The sequence below is a fragment of the Erpetoichthys calabaricus genome, chromosome 2 (assembly GCF_900747795.2).
Source record: "Erpetoichthys calabaricus chromosome 2, fErpCal1.3, whole genome shotgun sequence".
In the NCBI taxonomy this organism is placed as follows: Eukaryota; Metazoa; Chordata; class Cladistia; order Polypteriformes; family Polypteridae; genus Erpetoichthys; species Erpetoichthys calabaricus.
In genome coordinates this window covers 321953478-321971252 of record NC_041395.2, presented here as the reverse complement: position 1 = coordinate 321971252, position 17775 = coordinate 321953478, and the positions used below count along the sequence as shown (strand labels likewise).

Below are 17775 nucleotides of genomic sequence, written 5' to 3'. Positions count from 1 at the left end.
GAGGAACATCGAATCCCTGCATGTGCGTGAGTAGGGCAAACATTGCCTAGGATGGCCTCAACATCTGGCGAGAGAGCAAAGTGAATGCACAAAGCAAAATACTCAGTGGATGATGTTTTACGTATTTTTTATTATTTTGAATTGGACTCTGACTTGTCGGACTCCAGTCTTGGTGCAGGTGATCGAGATCTAAAACGAAAGTGGGGTTACAGGCATCGGCCCCCAGCTGATCTGCCAACAACAACCCCATGCAGGTGCTGACACTGTCATGGCACCAAGAGATGGCTAACATGCTGAAATAAGGCACTGCATACAGCAACAGACATTTTACTTTGATATAATGACTTGTATACTTTTCAGAAAATTTAGTTTTTTAGAAAAATATTCAACACTGGGACAAAAGGGGAAAAAAAAAATCAGCCCTAAAAAGAGTTAACAGCACAAACAGGGCACTCATTAAGAAAAGGGTTAGAATGAAAACCTGCAGCCACGGTGGTCCTCCAGCACCGGATTGGCGACCCCCTGATTCTAAAACACATCTTTGATGTGATCTTTCTCAGAGACAGGGAGATTCTACACGGACAATGACCAGAAGCAGAATTCCAACCTTTTACAAAATTCTTAACATTAAAGTAAAACAAATAGAATTAGTTAAGGAAGTGCCAATGGAAAATAAAAAAAGTACTGCAGTCAAAAGAGCGGCTATACAGAGGAAATAAAACTCCCCTGGAGCCCAAAGGCAAGCTTACATTCACGGAAATCTTCTCATACACTTTTGAAAATGTATAGGCATTGACAAAAATGAAGTCTGGTGGAATTCTTCTGACTAAATTGATAAGCTTACACTGGAGGTCAGCTGACAGAATTGAATTCAAAATGAAATTCAATCACAGAGGCACACTGGCAAGTTGTGCAGAAGAAGTGCAAACCCATCTTCTCCTGTGCTGGAGCATCTCTTCTACCTAAACGGAGACGGCGCCTTCTTGATCCTTTGGCCGAGATCCAACTTGTTAACAGAAAAGTTCAGGCCTCGTGGTGAACATCCTCAAAACAGCAGCTTGGTAAATGAACTGCTTGTCATAATGACTTTAAAAATTAGACAAGTAGAGATGAATATACTCCACATATGCTTTTAACAAAAACTTTTTTATATCAGAAAATAATGTTGCAGATAAAGTAACAATATAACAAAGCAGGTGAAGGCATCTGCTGTCTTTCTTTTCTCTGCAGGCACTGGTCCCTTGAATCGACACACTTCACTTTACTCTGCTGATGTTGCAAGTGACACTTGCACTGTGGTACTTCAGTGGTACCTGGTGAAATGGCCTAGTCCTTCTTCCTAGACCAGTAAGAGCACCTTCACTATTGTCCCAGTTTCATGTAACTGCTGACTGATGCTCTGTCCATCAGTTCCTGGCATCCCCCTCACTAGCTGGGGATCATGGTTAAATGTGAACATATAAAATCAGAAAAGACGGGTCCTTGCTGCTCATTTTCCAAGCTGTGGTCTACAAAGGGTGGGTGTTCATTGTGCTCAAGCCCTTCATCTGTGCAGAGAAGAAAAAAAAAACAACAAAAAAAGCCAAAGTTAGTCACGGTTCAAATGAACCCGCTGAGGCAGGCAAGATTACCGACTGCTCTAAGAAGAGTTTATGAAGGTATCTTTTGCAAGAATTGCATTTCTTTGGCTTGGCGACCGTGTCTCAATCCAGGAACAGCTCCGCTTCCCCACTCAGAAAGATGAGAAATTCCGGAAAACAAGCAGCGGCTTCAAGCTGCATCTTACATTCCATCTCGCATAGCACTCCAGCAAGCATTACTGGGCAGTAGTCCAGGACCTTGAAGAAATCTTGGGTGTGAGCACAGCCCCGAGCCTGCAGTTCACAAGAACTGCCTGCTTATCACTAAAGAATCTTGTTGTTCCCACCCTGCAGAATGTGAATTCAAGTTGTCTTCACTGGAATTTTTCCAACTATGTAGATGGTGCACTCTGTTTGACAAAATCAGAGCTCACGCAGTGACACAGCTAAACAAGTCCACCAAAACGGGACAGAGTCCGAGTCAATGCACTGGCTGACTGGAACCAGATTAATAGAAAGGCCCTGTGTTAATGCTGGTCAATTATTGTGGACTTGGAGCATCAGCTGGTCAGTCAAAAAAAAAAAAAAGAATTGTACTGTTCAGTCAAGATAGTGAGTGACCAGTTCATTTCCCACCTCCATATTAAAGTTGGACAACTGATGTTAGCCCTCTGCCCTGAATGTTCAACATGACGTCCTGGTTCTTTACTTACTGACCTTATTGACTCTGCAACTAATACTAATATACAAGAAGTGACTAACCAATAAAAACGGCAAGTTCTGTACTTGCTGACCATCAAATAAATCAACAATTATAATGACTGATCTGTTGATATACAGTACATTATTGCACAAAATGTCTGGCCTTTTCATTTACTGGGTCCAGTGGACACTAACCACCTGAAGCACAAGCCATGCACTGAATAACAAAGAAGGGCTTTAAGCTTAATGACCAAGAAGCTCCCAACCTGCTGAAAAGCTGATCCACATACTCCAAACTGGCTGGCTATCATGTGCAAGTGGCCTGAATAGTTAATACATCAGTATTATAGTGACAAATGCCTAATATTAATTTTGGAGATGTATTAGTACTATATTAATTACTGCTTATGTTATATAGAACCCCCTATCAGGCTTAACTTTAAAAAGCACACTGATCATCCATATATACTTTGTATTAATAGTGAAGCCATACTACAGTAAGAGACCAATGTGCAGGCTCCATTCAGGCAGCAACAAAGTTCATTCAAGCACTACATCACTGAGGTCTGCCTATTCAATAAGCTTTGCACTCGTGTACATGACCTGGTTACAGGGTAGCACAGTGATAGCGACCTGCCACACAGTAAGGAGACCAGGGCTCACTTCCTGGCTTCTGCCTGCATGGAGTTTGCATGTTCCATCCGTGTCTGTGTGGGTTTCCTCTGGTTCACCGGGTTCTTCCCATAGTCCAAAGACATGCTGGTTAGGTGAATTGGTGACAGTATAGTGCCCCTAGTGTGTGTGGGTAGAACCTGTGTGTTTTTCCTAGATGATTCTGGGGTTCAGCAGGGCTGTGTTCTTGTTTCTACTCTCTTCAATGCTTTCATGGACTGGGTGTTGGGTAAGGTTGAGGGGTCCAGCAGCTGTGGGGCATCTGTTGGCGAAGAAAGATTCACTGATCTTGACTTTGCCGATGATGCTGTGATCTACACGGGAGGCTCTGGTTGGGGCTGAGTGAGGAGTCTGAGTGTCTGGGCTTGTGAGTTTCCTGATAAAAACCAACATCCAGGCCTTTAATGACCTCTTGGGCACAGCCATCAGCAGTGTGTCTGTTTGAGGAGAGAGTGTCGACCTCGTCGAGAGGTTTACTTACCTCGGCAGTGACATTCATGTCTCTGGTGATTCTTCCTATGAAGTCAGTAGATGGATTGGGAGAGCATGGGTGGTCATGAGGTCGCTGGAAAGGGGTGTGTGGCGCTCCCGATATCTATGCAAAAGGACGAAGGTCCAAGTCTTTAGAGTCCTGGGACTTCATCTCAGATCACTCGATAGTACCCATATCTTGCAACTATAAAGCAAGAGATAAAGACTGGACTCTTTTGGTACTGTGTTTCTATGGAGAATCCTTGGGTACCGTTGGTTTGACTTTGTGTCGAATGAGTGGTTGCTCACGGAGTCATGAAAGTGGCACATTAGCTGCATTGTGAGGGTGCGTCAGTTACAGCACTATGGCCATGTGGCACAAATCCCTGAGGGTGATCCAGCTCATAGGATCCTCATTGTTCAAGACCCGAGTGGCTGGACCAGGCCAAGGGGACGCCCACGTAACACCTGGCTGCAGCAGATATAGGGTCTTTTCTGGGGGGTGGGACTGGACCGCATGTCTGCCTGGGGGGTTGCCAACTAGGATCCGGAGATGTTTTGTCATGTGGTGGGTGCGGCAACACGCTATACCAGTGCAGGCTCCCCAACCTGACCTGACCTGTCCTGTGTGTGGGTGTATGTGTGCCCTGTGATGGACTGGCGCTCTGTCCAGTATTTGTTCCTGCCTTGCGCCCTATGCTAGCTGGGATAGGCCACAGCAGACCCCCATGACCCTGTTCAGGACTAAGCGGGTTAGAAAAAGACTGACTGGTCTGTAAGAAAAGTATTTCTTGGACTCTGCTAGAAGAAATGCCAAGAATTTTCTTTATTTCTAGAGCTTTCTAGCAAAAGTCGGCAGAGCCCGTAAATAAACACTGATTGCTATATTGTACCAAAGCAACAGTTTCTTATAGTTCTAAAAAGCATTACCACACCATGACATTTAAATACTGCACATCTACTGCAACTCAGACATACTGGAGCACCCCATCCACTGAATTGTGGCCTTCAGTAAGAGACATCTGCACACTCTGATAGCACACGGAGAACACAACAACAGGAGCACTGAGAGCACCTCAGCTTACAGAGAGATAGAGGGAACAGCCTTACTGTTGCAACTGCAGCAATCCTGCTCAATTCCAATGGGGTTTTCCTTGCATAGCCTGACAAGGATTGTATAGTGAATGATTATTCACTAGAAGTGGAAAATAAAATTATTTTGATTGTTTCTTGTTGTTATTTTGTTGGCTTTTATGTAGTACTGTAAGTGGTATTACCCTTCCACAAGCATACTTCCCAACAGTGAACCTACTCCATTCGTGGAGGTAATTGCACCCTACTGGACACACTTCACAATGCTTATATACCAGTAGTGTGGCATTTGGGAGAGTGGCTTATCAGCTGGCTATAGATTCTAAACCTTGCATCCAGGACTATCAGGACATTCACTTGTAGGGCTCCTCTCTGTGGATGGTCTGTGGGGCCGACAGAGCAAGCAAGAAAGGTGTGATGTGATTGGCACACAATGCATCCTCAGTGTTCTTGTCCAATCACATGGTTCTATTAGTTCCCAGGGTGTTCCCCACAGCTACAACATAACCATTTAACTAGAGCAAAGAAGAGGAAAGCATGAGGCACAGAAGAAAGATGTAGAAAATGTCTTTGAAAAATGGAAAGTTGGAGAGGCTGACAACTAAGACAAAGATGATACAAGTCACCCCAAGAAAAGGCAGCAACTGTGTGACTGGTCAAGTGGATTTCAGTCGTAACCTTCACTTACATAATCTTAGCAAGCCAGAGGCAGTTGGTGGTGCACTCCCATGATGTCAGTCATGTAATGGGACATGCCCAGCAACTCTCTGCAGCTAGTCGTGACTTCCTCTAACCCAGCAGTTCTCAAACTGTGGGGTGCGCCCCCTAGAATTAACAAAAAAGGGGGCACGAATGTTGCCATATGTGGCGTGATTTCGCTACTTGTAGGAAAATTTTAAACTTGTAGCGCTGTATTGGCAGCAAAAAATATAGGAATAAATTTTATTAGGGTTTCAAAAAAATGTTAGGGGGGCGCGATTAAAACTGTTATGAAAACTCGGGTCGCAAATACTTAAAAGGTTGAGAAACGCTGCTCTAACCAATCAAAGAGGTTTGATTTTGTCTTGTCTTTAGTCGCAGGGTTAGCTCTGTATGTACGAGAGCTGACAACCAAAGTACTGTATGCTCATTCACAAGTACAATGCATACAATGTAGCGATGAAGAATAAAGAATGTGGGTGTTCTGAACCTCACAAACAGAAGAGAAGCTCGTCTGTCTGATGTCTCATGTTTTACATTCTATGACAATATGGAAAAAAAGAAAAAAAAGGCAAGATTGCAGCTGAACTCACTTTGCTGTTAACTTTTCATACACCACCAGCTCCATCAGGCAGCATATTACTGGCTGTGAGAAAAAGAAGTGATCGTGACCACCCTGGAAGGTAAGTGCTCAGTTAGCAAATTAGACATGGACAGCAATTTTCAGTCATGTAAACTGACAAAGTCCAGTCACAAGATCAGCAACCACTGATGTCATATCTGACATACCCCACGACTAGAAGTTGCATAATGTAACACAGGCTTAAGAAAACTAGTGATTTATAATTGAGCTCAGCAGCCTGATTACTATGACTACATACAGTATAGATGGCACATAAATGACAGTTCATCAGAACAATCAAATTAATGGGACCTTTAAATTAATGTTTAGAAAAATAGTGCTAATATTTGGTGTTAAACAAGATGATGCTACTACAAATGCTTCTTCCACTTTCTCTCCCTCTATCCTACATTACAGTAGAGGGAACAGAGATAGATAGATAGATAGATAGATAGATAGATAGATAGATAGATAGATAGATAGATAGATTAAAGGCACTATATGATAGATAGATAGATAGATAGATAGATAGATAGATAGATAGATAGATAGATAGATAGATAGATAGATAGATAGATAGATAGATAGGATTAGATTTGTCCCCAAGGGGAAATTAGAACTTTACAGACGCTCGAGAGACAGAGAAAGAGAAATATGCATCTCTCTCTATATATAAAATCCAACGTCTGTCTGTCTGTCTGCCCACTTCTCACGAGAGAACTACTCAACGGATTTAGATGGATTTTTTTCTATAATTTGCTTGAACATTCCAGTTGATTTTGCAACTTCTGTCATTGCACTTAGTATCATAGTTTGCTTACTGGAGTGATTTATTTGCGCTAATCAGAGACAGAGGCTGCAGTCCAAAGGGAGGGGGAAGCGTGACGTTTGGAGTGGGGAGCTGGGCAGGGCTCTCCTCACCAGCCTCCGTACAAATCGGTCTACCTCTGGCCACGTTTTGGAGCATACCTTGCCTCCACTTAGCCAGTGACACCTGTTTGTTTATTGATTTTTAAAGTTTGTCCTGTTTCACTACTACACGGGAGGACAGCTAGTAAATAATAAAACAACAAACCCCTAAACACACATAACTTCTGGCTTAGATACTAGAGAACCGCTACAATCAATAACAGGGCTATAGGTAGCAGTAAAATGATGAGACCTGTCCATACTATACAAGGACACCAACTTTCAAGTACAGTATGTGGAATGGAATCAACATTAGCTAGAGTCAAAAGAATCTTAGGACTGACAACTAAATTTGTACATATGTCTTAAGGTTTGCCAAGGACTGACAACTAAATGTGTATATATCTCTTAAGTTTTGTCAAGGATCAGCGAAGTACAGCATCTGCAAAGCAGCTTGATGAGATACATTAGGACAGTAGAGCTGCAAGAGCATAAGACAGATGGGTGGGATACACTGCAGCAACTGCATAGCCTGTGCTTTTATGTCAAACAGCACACTATAGCAGTTTACTTACAAATCAATAAGCAATGTTATGTGTATATGCACTGAATGGGGGCACAAGAATAGTTGGTATCTAGCCATTTGTGGTGGACCATCTAGACAGACATAGACAATTTTTGATCCCAGCCCATTCCTCCATACATCAGTTGGTCAATCCGAACAGAGCCAACATATTAGCTAGTGAGTGAAGCATATGAAGCACGACTGTCAGCAGATCCATCAGTGTAGGGCCAGAAGACATTGCAGTATGAAGTTGTTATTTAGAGAAGGCACTATTTAAAATAAAAGAGGACTGTTTCATTTATTCATTCCTCAAGCGCAAGTTCTCTAGTAAAGGGTTTCATGGGTGTTGTCTGTTCCAGCAGTATTGACAGCTAGCATTTGAGATGGGAATTCTTGTGAGGTATGTAAAATAAATGACTGCATCAGCTGGCTGAATCCACACAATCAGCAGGTGCACTGATTTAGCATTTGTATATTAGTAGTAGTAACAGTATTGTCATGCATACAGAATACAGTAAACTTCTTACTTGAATGTCTGACCAACATGCAACACTCTTGGGCACCACTATAAACAGGAATGTTTTAAAATACTTTACGATAAAAAGTACTTTATCTAATCCAGAGCAGTAGTAGGCAGTATAGTGTGCCACCTGACTCTTTAGCTTTGAACAAAAAGGCTGTCAGTTTATTTCTCACCTGCAACTCATTGTACGATCATGAGCAATTCATCCAAATCAAAAGTGCTAAAATGGCATAAAAACTATTGAAACAATTGTAAGTACTGACTACTGGTCTTATTTTTTTCCTTGGAATTAAGGAGTTAGTGACATAAAAAATAATAAGAGTAGACCACTGAAAATCAGGGCTGTGGAGTCGTAGTCGAGGAGTCGGAGACAATTTTGGGTACCTGGAGTCAGGGTCGGAGTCGGCAAAAATGTACCGACTCCGATTCCTAATAAATTTAAATTGTAATGAAAAACAAATACAGCCAAGGTCAAATGTCCCATTTCACAAACAACAGTCATAATTAAGTACTTCTCTGATGTAAGAACAAACCCCAGTGCATAGTTATGTTACTACTAGTGTGAAGTTCAGCTGAGCTATTATACAACTTGAAATTCACATATTGTAATCTGGATTATGATACATTACAAAAAGTGTTTTCATTTTATTTCAGATATATTGTGTTTAACAATTTCATTTGAAGGAAAACAAGTGTAATGATGTAGGTGTAGGTGTGTGCTATGGCCTGATGTGTGTTCAGGGGTTCTTGTCTTTTCTTTAAACTGGCCAATATGGTAGAGAGTCAGCTTCCTAGCCAGTTGGTTAAATGACATGTATATTGCCTTCCTTCAATCAACATGGAAAATATATTAGCATATTAAATACAGAGGACTCAGAGTCGGGGAGTCGGAGTCAGAAATACCAGAAACTAAGGAGTTGGAGTTGAAGGATTTATCTACCGACTCCACGGCCCTGCTCAAAATACTGCTAACTAGTCGCTCTGTATTGAGAGATTATGCAGTCATCAATATGGAGTCAAACAGGAACCACACAGTATGTCAACTAGGCAGTTATTATGGAACATGAAAGTCAATTAGTTAGTTGGTACAGGACTTGAGAAGAAGCTGGTCAGTTAGTCACTTAAAAGGATGCCACATAAAGGAAAGATCAATCAACAGATTATTAATGAAACTGATAAGAAGATCTTTCATAACTAGCCTGATCATTATGGAAGCACTTCATGGATAAGATAGTGGCCTTGAAGATAAAGAAATATCTTACCAAAAGGCACGTGTGTAGGCAACATGGCTTTTAGCTACAGCTGTGCAGGTGTTTCAGTTTTACATATCACAGATGAAAACACATGGAGTTGGAGGAGTAAAGATAAGCAACTGCTGAAATAGACCCCTCATCAAAGCAAAGCCAGTCACAAATAGCAGCCATGTTCTAACAGTCAGCAATGCACTATTTGTTTCAAAATCTTAATGTCCATGTTAGACCACTTACTGTAGAGATGTATCCATGGAGCAGACACACAGGACCTGGACATCTTATGGCTGCCATATGATTCATTCCAGTGGTCCACACCAGACAGGTGATCTACTATCTGTAACAAAGACAAGTATTTTTAGGTATTACTGGTGCAAAATAACTTCTTCATCTCATAAGAATGCAAGAAGCTTAACAAATAAAACAATATGAATCAGCCCATTACGTTTGGTTCAGTAGTATTTAAGCTGTCACTATATCTCATCCATATACTTTACAAAGGTTTCTCTTTCGCTAAATGATTGCCCCAGATCCTTACTACTTCTTATGTAAAGAAATCTCTGCTGGTTTCAGTCTTAAATGCCATTCCCTTTAATTTCCTTGGGTTCCATTGAGTACACTGATTCACTGTTTGACTGAAATATGACAGAAAGAATTCTGCTGAATCACTTTATTGATTTTTCGGATAATTTTGAAGACCTGCTTTAGGTCCTCATACAGTCTTCTCTTGCTTGAAACTAAAGAAGTTTAATTCCCTTATCCTGTCAGAGTAAGCCATGCTCTTTAATCCTTGGATGCAATTAGTTGCTCTTCTCTCCACATTTTTCTTATTTTTTACTTCAATGGTGGTTGGTCCACTTTCTGATTTTTTTTTAGCTTATTCTGACTAAAATCCACATGGAGAGCAACCTGCTGCAGACACATTAACTGTCCCCTGCTGGAAAGTAATAGCCACCAGAACAGAGGATGTAACATCTCTAAGGTTTCACACAGACTTTCTGTACGCTAGAGCTAATCTGACCTGCAGGCACTTAGTAATTTTTATTCCTTGATATTGCACTGCAATAGGATAATCACAGTTAGGAGTCTTGTGGACTGTCCTACAAAAAAGCAGGCAACACTACCAACACTGATCTGGCTCCAGGACATCCCCGACTACATAAAGAAATTCACAAGATGGTAAACTGTGGAAAAGCACAACACTCTTATTATTTTATTTAAATTTTATTTTTGTTCTTGCCAGTGCTGATTCACTAACTGCTATGCCTTACTTTAGTCACTTAATGGCCCATTTTGGAAAGTTGACATTAAGTGAGATAGGGCAGACTGCTCTGAAAAGACACTTTACGTCATATTTGGCTGCATTTTAATCCCCTCTTAATGGTGACATGATATTCCCACACGTGGAATACATAAAATGCTTACCTGCAAAATGGCTTGAGCGTGTTCATCCCGATTAGTGATGTCTGTTTTGTTAGAAAAAAAGAAACAAGGAAAGAATAGTTATATTTTCTATATACATCAATTCCTTATCTAACCTGATTAATCTAGTTTTAGGGTCACAAGAGCCACAGTCTGACCTGGAAGTATTGAGCAATAGGCAAATAAACAGTTCTTCATGTGGCATCAGTCCTTTGAAGCTCACACTCACGCACTACATGCACTTAGGTGGCATGATGGTATAATGTAAGTGCCATTGCCAGACAAATCCTGCTATCCACAATCTGGACAACAACTATGTGGAGTTTGTATATTCTCAAAGGGTGTCTCCCAAGGACTTTGATCCATGTTCCCGATTTTCCTCTCATATCCAAAAGACATGTGTACTAGTTTAACTAACAATTCTGAACGAGACTGAACTGGACTAAACAGGCTTGAGTATATTACATTTAATATGTGTTCTTTATATATTTATTGTGAATGGTTTCCCAGCTGGCAACTGGATATCAGGGTAGGGTAGAATGAGAATGTTGGGTAAATGGCCAATAAAGAGAGAGGTTAGGAGCACACGCTGGTACAGTGCATTGCCGCACCCACCAGATGACAAACCAACTCAGGACCCCAGGTTAGGACCCAATTGCAGCCATGCAACGGGTGACACCTCAGCACCACACTAGTTCAGATGGACTGGAACCAGTGTGAGGTTTTTTATGGTGGCTGGAGTGCCTACATGCTGGGCTGGATGCAGATTCAACGTCTTACCCAGGACGGAGCAATTTATGGTTAAGGGTCTTGCTCAAGGGCCCAACGGAGTAGAGTCACTTTTGGAGTTTACAGGATTCGAACCGGCAACCTTCCGATTGCCATCACAGATCCCTAGCCTCAGAGACACCACTCCGCCAGTAGAGCGGAGTGTACTTACTCTGCCAATAGAGGGCAGCCATGCCATCATGCACTCTGTGCCTAAACCTTACTGTACGTGTTAAGTTAAGGACTGGCAGCAGGTAATCCCCTTGGTTTTCATCTGCCATTCACAACATTCCAAAAATTTTGCTGTCTAACTGCATTTAGGAAACAAACTTCCAACAACAGACAAATAAGGCAAAGTTAAAAATTAACTAAGAAAAATTAGTTTTCCAGGAAGGATGGAAAATATATATAAAATTTTTTTTAACAGTAAGTCACTCTGCATGGCCTACTTGTAGGTAATCGGTGGAATGAAAGAGAACGATCTGCAGCATCACTATGTACAGTATCAATCTAAATAAGCAAAGGACACGAAAAATACTACAGCCTGAATCTCATTAAAGGACTTTGCAGCATCCGATGGCCACCATCACTGCATCAGTCACGTTTGCCACAACTAATGACCTGACAATTTCATTTTGAAATGAATCACTCTCAAGAAACTCTCTGTAAAAAGCCCTTCACTGAGTAAGGGAAATACCGAGCACAGTGGATTGTAGCTATAGATATAGGTCACATGGCTGAACCTGGGGAAATGTCAGGAGAGATCCCCCACCTTGCTCAAGAAAATCCCTGTGTTTTTACTGATGAACATCATAACAATCACAGGGGCATTCCAGCAGAATTAAGAGGACAAAACGTTATTCTGTGCTGTGGCATTTTTAAAACAATCTGACCTACCATGTCAGTCACTTGCATCTGCAGTTACAAAGCACAGAGCAAATCTACAGGAACATTCAACAGATTTCTGGATAACCACGGTTTGGCATTCATTTAACACATTTATATTTTACTCATACAGTACATGGTGGCGCAGTGGTCAGTGCTGCTGCCTTCCCAAGGTGCCAGTTTGTTTTATAGCCCTGCCAGGTATGTGTATGGTTTTTTCTGGGTGCTATGACTCAATTGGGTGAAGTCAAAAGATTGTGTATGTCCTAAAAAACTACACAAGACCTATTCATGTTTACTTAATTTTAATAAAACCAACACCAATTAGTTTATATTTAATTAAAAAGTATAATAATTAGGAAACACAACAGAAATAAACAGGCACTAAAGAAAATTATTCAAAAAAGTAATGAAAGGATTAACAAACAAGAAATGAAGAACTTAACAAAATAAACAATAAAAAGATAACCAAAACTGAATCCAAAGATGAAACACAAGATCAAAATGCCAAGAACAGGAATTCACTCTTAACTACTATTTATATCATGAAATCTCTATAACGTCTGTAGAGAACAAGCACCAAATGCTACAAACAAGCAGACCCATTGCTCTGGCCAAATCTTAAGGTGGGCCTTTGCATTTCTGTGTCTGTATGAATTTCTAATTTTAAATAAAGTGAATCCTACTGCACAATTTTAACCAAGCATTGATTTCACAATACAGCAATGGCAGATATGGAAATCTGTGTCACTCTGAGCAGGAGACATACCGTCATCAACAGAGCAAATCTCTTGCTCAGACTCCATACAACAGACTTGGCCAAAGAACAGTACCTCTCAGACCGCACTCAGTTCATTCAGCTTAAAACTTTGACATCCCAACCCACCGCTGTTACTTCAGGTGGGCTCTGTCCTGGGGCATCTTCTTTTTATTATTTACCTTCTTCCCCTTGGCAATATCTTTTGTAAATATAACATTCATTTCCACTGCTATGCTGATGACACCCAGCTCTACCTTGCTAGTAAACCCACCTCTTCTTTTCCACCACTGCATTGCTGAAATTAAATCCCGGTTTTCTTCAAATTTTCTTAAATTAAACAGTGACAAAACTGAGGTTCTCCTCATTGGCTCAAAATCATCATTATCCAAAGCCAATAATCTTTCACTTGCTATTGATAACTCCTTTGTTTTTCCATCACCTCAGGTCAAGAGTCTGGGTGTCATCCTCGACAGTACTCTATTTTTCCAATTTCATATTAATAACATCACCCAGTCTGCTTAATTCCACCTACGTAATATTAATCGCAAATAATAAATCTCTCCATAATCTTCAGCTAGTCCAGAATTCTTCAGCGTGCATCATTACTTGAACCCCGTCTATTCACCATATTATTCAGGTCTTGCAGCAGCTTCATTGGCTTCCGATTAAGTTTCGAATTCATTTTAAAATTCTGCTGTTAACATTTAAGGCCATTCATAACCTCGCCCCTCCATATCTGTCCAACCTTCTTTATGTTGCCATTCCTTCCGGTATCCTTAGATCCTCTTCCTCCATCCATCTGACTGTCCCTCTCGCCCGTCTAACCACCATGGGGAGCGGAGCATTCAGCCGTTCTGGAACTCACTACCTACTGAGCTTAGAAATACTGAATCATTTTCAACCTTCAAATGTAAACTTAAACCCATCTGTTTAAAATGGCTTTTTCTCTATGATTACAGTGGCTTTGTTTGGTTTTAATTTTTATATTTTCTGATGTTTTAAGTTGTTTATAATGTGTTTTTTTATTTATTTATTGTTTGTTTGGTGTCCTTGAGTTCTTAGAAAGGCGCCTTCTATAAATAAAATGTAGTATTATTATTATTTGGCTGAGGCCACCAAAATAATAATAAAACCAGCCAATAAATGCGTTGTAGGCTTTTGAATATTAATCAAATGCTACAGCCTATATTAATAATTTGACATTGAAGTAGTCCACCACCAAGCCAGACAGCACATATGCACATAAAGTGAAAGAGACAACGCCGGGGGCTATGGGACACACGCCCACATGCAGCAAAACACAGCCCCATATAGAGCTCCCTCAGTGTTGGTTCAGTACAACTTGGTTAGGATTGTCAGTACCCAGGTCATCCACAGCGATTGAACTTGGAATATATGATAAGTTTCAGTCAGGTTTTAGAACAAATCACAGTACAGAAACTGCACTCGTTAAAGTAGTACATGACTTGTGGGTACTGTAAATGCAGACAGAGGCCGTTTATCTGTTCTCATCCTCTTAGATCTGAGTGCCGCATTTGATATCACTGATCACAATATTCTTAGAAATCGCCTTAGTCAGTGGGTGGGCCTCTCTGGCAGGGTCTTAAATTGGTTTGAATCCTACCTGGCAGATAGAAAGTTCTTTGTTAGTTGTGGTAATTATACTTCAAAGTCACATGATATTTTATATTGTGTTCCACAAGGCTCTATCCTGGGTCCGCTGCTCTTTTCGATTTACATGCTTCCGTTAGGTCAGATTATCTTGGGGCATGCCATGAGCTACCACAGCTATGCTGATGACACGCAGCTGTATTTATCAATAGCACCTGATGACCCCGACTCTGTTGTTTCACTAACACAATGTCTTACTTGTGTTTCTGAGTGGATGAGTAGTAATTTTCTCAAGCTAAATAAAGAGAAAACTGAAATTTTAGTGATTGGCAATAATGGATATAATGAGGTTATCAGAAATAAACTTGATGCATTAGGATTAAAAGTCAAAGTAAAGAATTTAGGGGTAACTGTGGACTGTGACCTGAATTTTAAATTTCATATTAATCAGATTACTAGGACAGCATTTTTCACTTAAGAAATATAGCAAAAGTTAGACCTCTTATATCATTGAAAGATGCTGAGAAATTAGTTCACGCTTTGTTTTCAGTCGACTAGATTACTGTAACGCACTCCTCTCAGGATTACCCAAAAAAAGATATGAATCGATTGCAACTAGTGCAGAATGCAGCTGCTAGAATTCTAACTAGGAAAAGAAAATCCGAGCACATTTCTCCAGTTTTGATGTCACTACACTGGTTACCTGTCTCATTCAGAATTGACTTTAAAATACTGCTTATGGTTTACAAAGCCTTAAATAATCTCGCTCCATCTTATATATCGGAATGTCTGACATCTTATATTCCAAATTGTGACCTTAGATCTTCAAATGAGTGTCTGCTTAGAATTCCAAGAGCTAAACTTAAAAGAAGTGGTGAGGCGGCCTTCTGCTGTTATGCACCTAAAATCTGGAATAGCCTGCCAATAGGAATTCGCCAGGCTGATACGGTGGAGCACTTTAAAAAACTGCTAAAAACACATTACTTTAACATGGCTTTCTCATAACTTCATTTTAATTTAATCCTGATGCTCTGCATATTCAATTAATTTATCATTACTATTCATGGTGGCTCTAAAATCCGTACTGACCACTACTCTCTCTTCTGTTCTTTTTCCGGTTTTCTGTGGTGGCAACCTGCGCCACCACCACCTAATCAGAGCACCGTGATGTCCTTATTTTAATTCTTACTTTGTTTTTTTTCTCTTTCTTCATCATGTAAAGCACTTTGAGCTACATTATTTGTATGAAAATGTGCTATATAAATAAATGTTGTTGTTGTTAATCAGGCTAACTCTGTTCAGCAACCCGCTCCTAAATCTTGATAGCTGAATTCTGTTGCCAGTATGAGGATCTTAAGGTGAAATGTAAGGTAGTTATTTAATCGGGGGGGGGATAGGGAACTTCTGTCATTTTTTAATATCTATAATGTATTCTTTTTAATTGATGCAATGTGCTTTGTACTTATTAACAGTCCACATTGGTAACTTTGGAAGTCCACACAACGTCCTGTCGAAGGTAATGCTGAGCTATAGTCCACACTGATTAATTAGCTTGGGTATGATATGTCATCATACTTGCTAAAAGGGTGTGTATCAACCAAAAAACCATTATCTACAAGTACATATGAATACTTTGTATGAAAGAGTATTTTTTTTCATCATTAAAAAGCTATTACTTAATGGGCCTAACAGTCTGATTGGATGGACGTGGCCCCCTGAGGCTTCCCCACAGAAATGAGTCTTCATACAAAATAAATAATTCTATTACTTTAAGCCTGCCTCAAACAAAATAATGATGAAATCCCTAAAAATATATCTTACTTGGAAAAATCCTGGTGAAGCTATCTTGAAAAAAGGGCAGCCAAAGCAAAGCAGGGAAAAAGAAAAACATTCATGAGATGTCCCTGATACTGATCTCGTCACTGGACCACATCAATTTAAATGACTGAAAAACGCTGGGCGTGTTAAATTTAGTGACTGTGTGACAACCTCCCAGCACAGTCATGCTCACCACTTTTTCTCACAGCCAATAGCGTGCTGCCTGACAGAGTTGGCTCTGTATGAAGAGTTAACAGATGTGTCAAGTTTACCAGCAATATCAGCCTTTTTAAAATGTTTTTCTATTCTGTCGCCGTACATATAACACGAGACATCAGACAGACATATTGCTCTTCTCTTTGTGAGGTCCAAAAAACATCCACATTCCTTATTCCTTGTTGCTTCCTTCTATGCATTTTACTTTCGGGTGAGCGTTCTTTGGTTGCCAGCTCTCATGCACACATCTGCTTCATTTTATTGGTGTGAGTTGTGTACTACTTGGAGTGAGTCACTGGGTATGTCACACTAAGGGACCAGCCTCAAGGGAGCATGCCACTGACTGCCTGCAACCCACAAAGGTGATGTAAATGAAGGCTGTGACTACAAACAGCTGGAAAGGTCATCTAATGTGACAAAGGCCTAAGTTTAAATGTTAACTCTACATTGGCCGAGGGTGGGTGCTTACATAAATGTGCCATGAGATACAATGGCATTCTGAGGAGGTCAACTTAGTCTCCAATCGCACAACCTAATATTCAAACCAGATTAATCAAATTCATGAAGCACACATTCACTCATACAGGGTCAATTTAGAGTTGTTAATGAACATAACAAGCACAACTTTGGTATGTGGGTAAAACGTTAGAGCATTAAAAGAAAATGCAATGCAGACAAGGAAAGAACATCATGCAAGCTGGCATTTAGTAATTCTTTACATTTATATAGCACTTTTCTCACTATTCAAATTACTCTCCATTAGCGCCACTTACTGCAACTGTAGCACCTACTAGCTCAATATGTTGTATGATTATCTCAGCTTTATAATGTGGTCATGTAGAGATTTAATTGAAATTACATGTATTATACAGTAATCCCTCGCTACTTCGCGGTTCACTTTTCGCGGATTCACGACTTCGCGGATTTTATATGTAAGCATATCTAAATATATAATGTGGATTTTTCGCTGCTTCGCGGGTTTCTACGGACAATGGGTCTTTTTACTTCTGGTATTTGCTTCCTTAGTTGGTTTGCCCAGTTGATTTCATACAAGAGATGCTATTGGCGGATGGCTGAGAAGCTACCCAATCAGAGCACGCAGTTAAGTTCCTGTGTGCTGCTGATTGGCTCAGCGACGGAGTGCTGCATTAACCAGGAAGTCTCATCTCACTCATTCAGCATTAACGTGCTCTTGCTACTGCATTCAGGG

At 40.5% G+C, this 17775-nt stretch overlaps 1 protein-coding gene across 1 annotated transcript in view; it reads right to left on the bottom strand.

The window, feature by feature from the left end:
- Positions 1 to 1333: 1333 nt before the first annotated feature.
- The window catches only part of LOC114647300 (uncharacterized), a 45973-nt gene continuing 29531 nt past the window's right edge, over positions 1334 to 17775 (bottom strand). The window contains exons 7-9 of the mRNA XM_028795975.2: positions 10511 to 10551; positions 9323 to 9422; positions 1334 to 1547 (exon numbers count right to left, since the gene is read on the bottom strand). Coding sequence (XP_028651808.2) covers positions 1429 to 1547; positions 9323 to 9422; positions 10511 to 10551 — 260 coding nt within the window. The 3' untranslated portion in view covers positions 1334 to 1428. The remainder of the gene's footprint in view (positions 1548 to 9322; positions 9423 to 10510; positions 10552 to 17775) is intronic.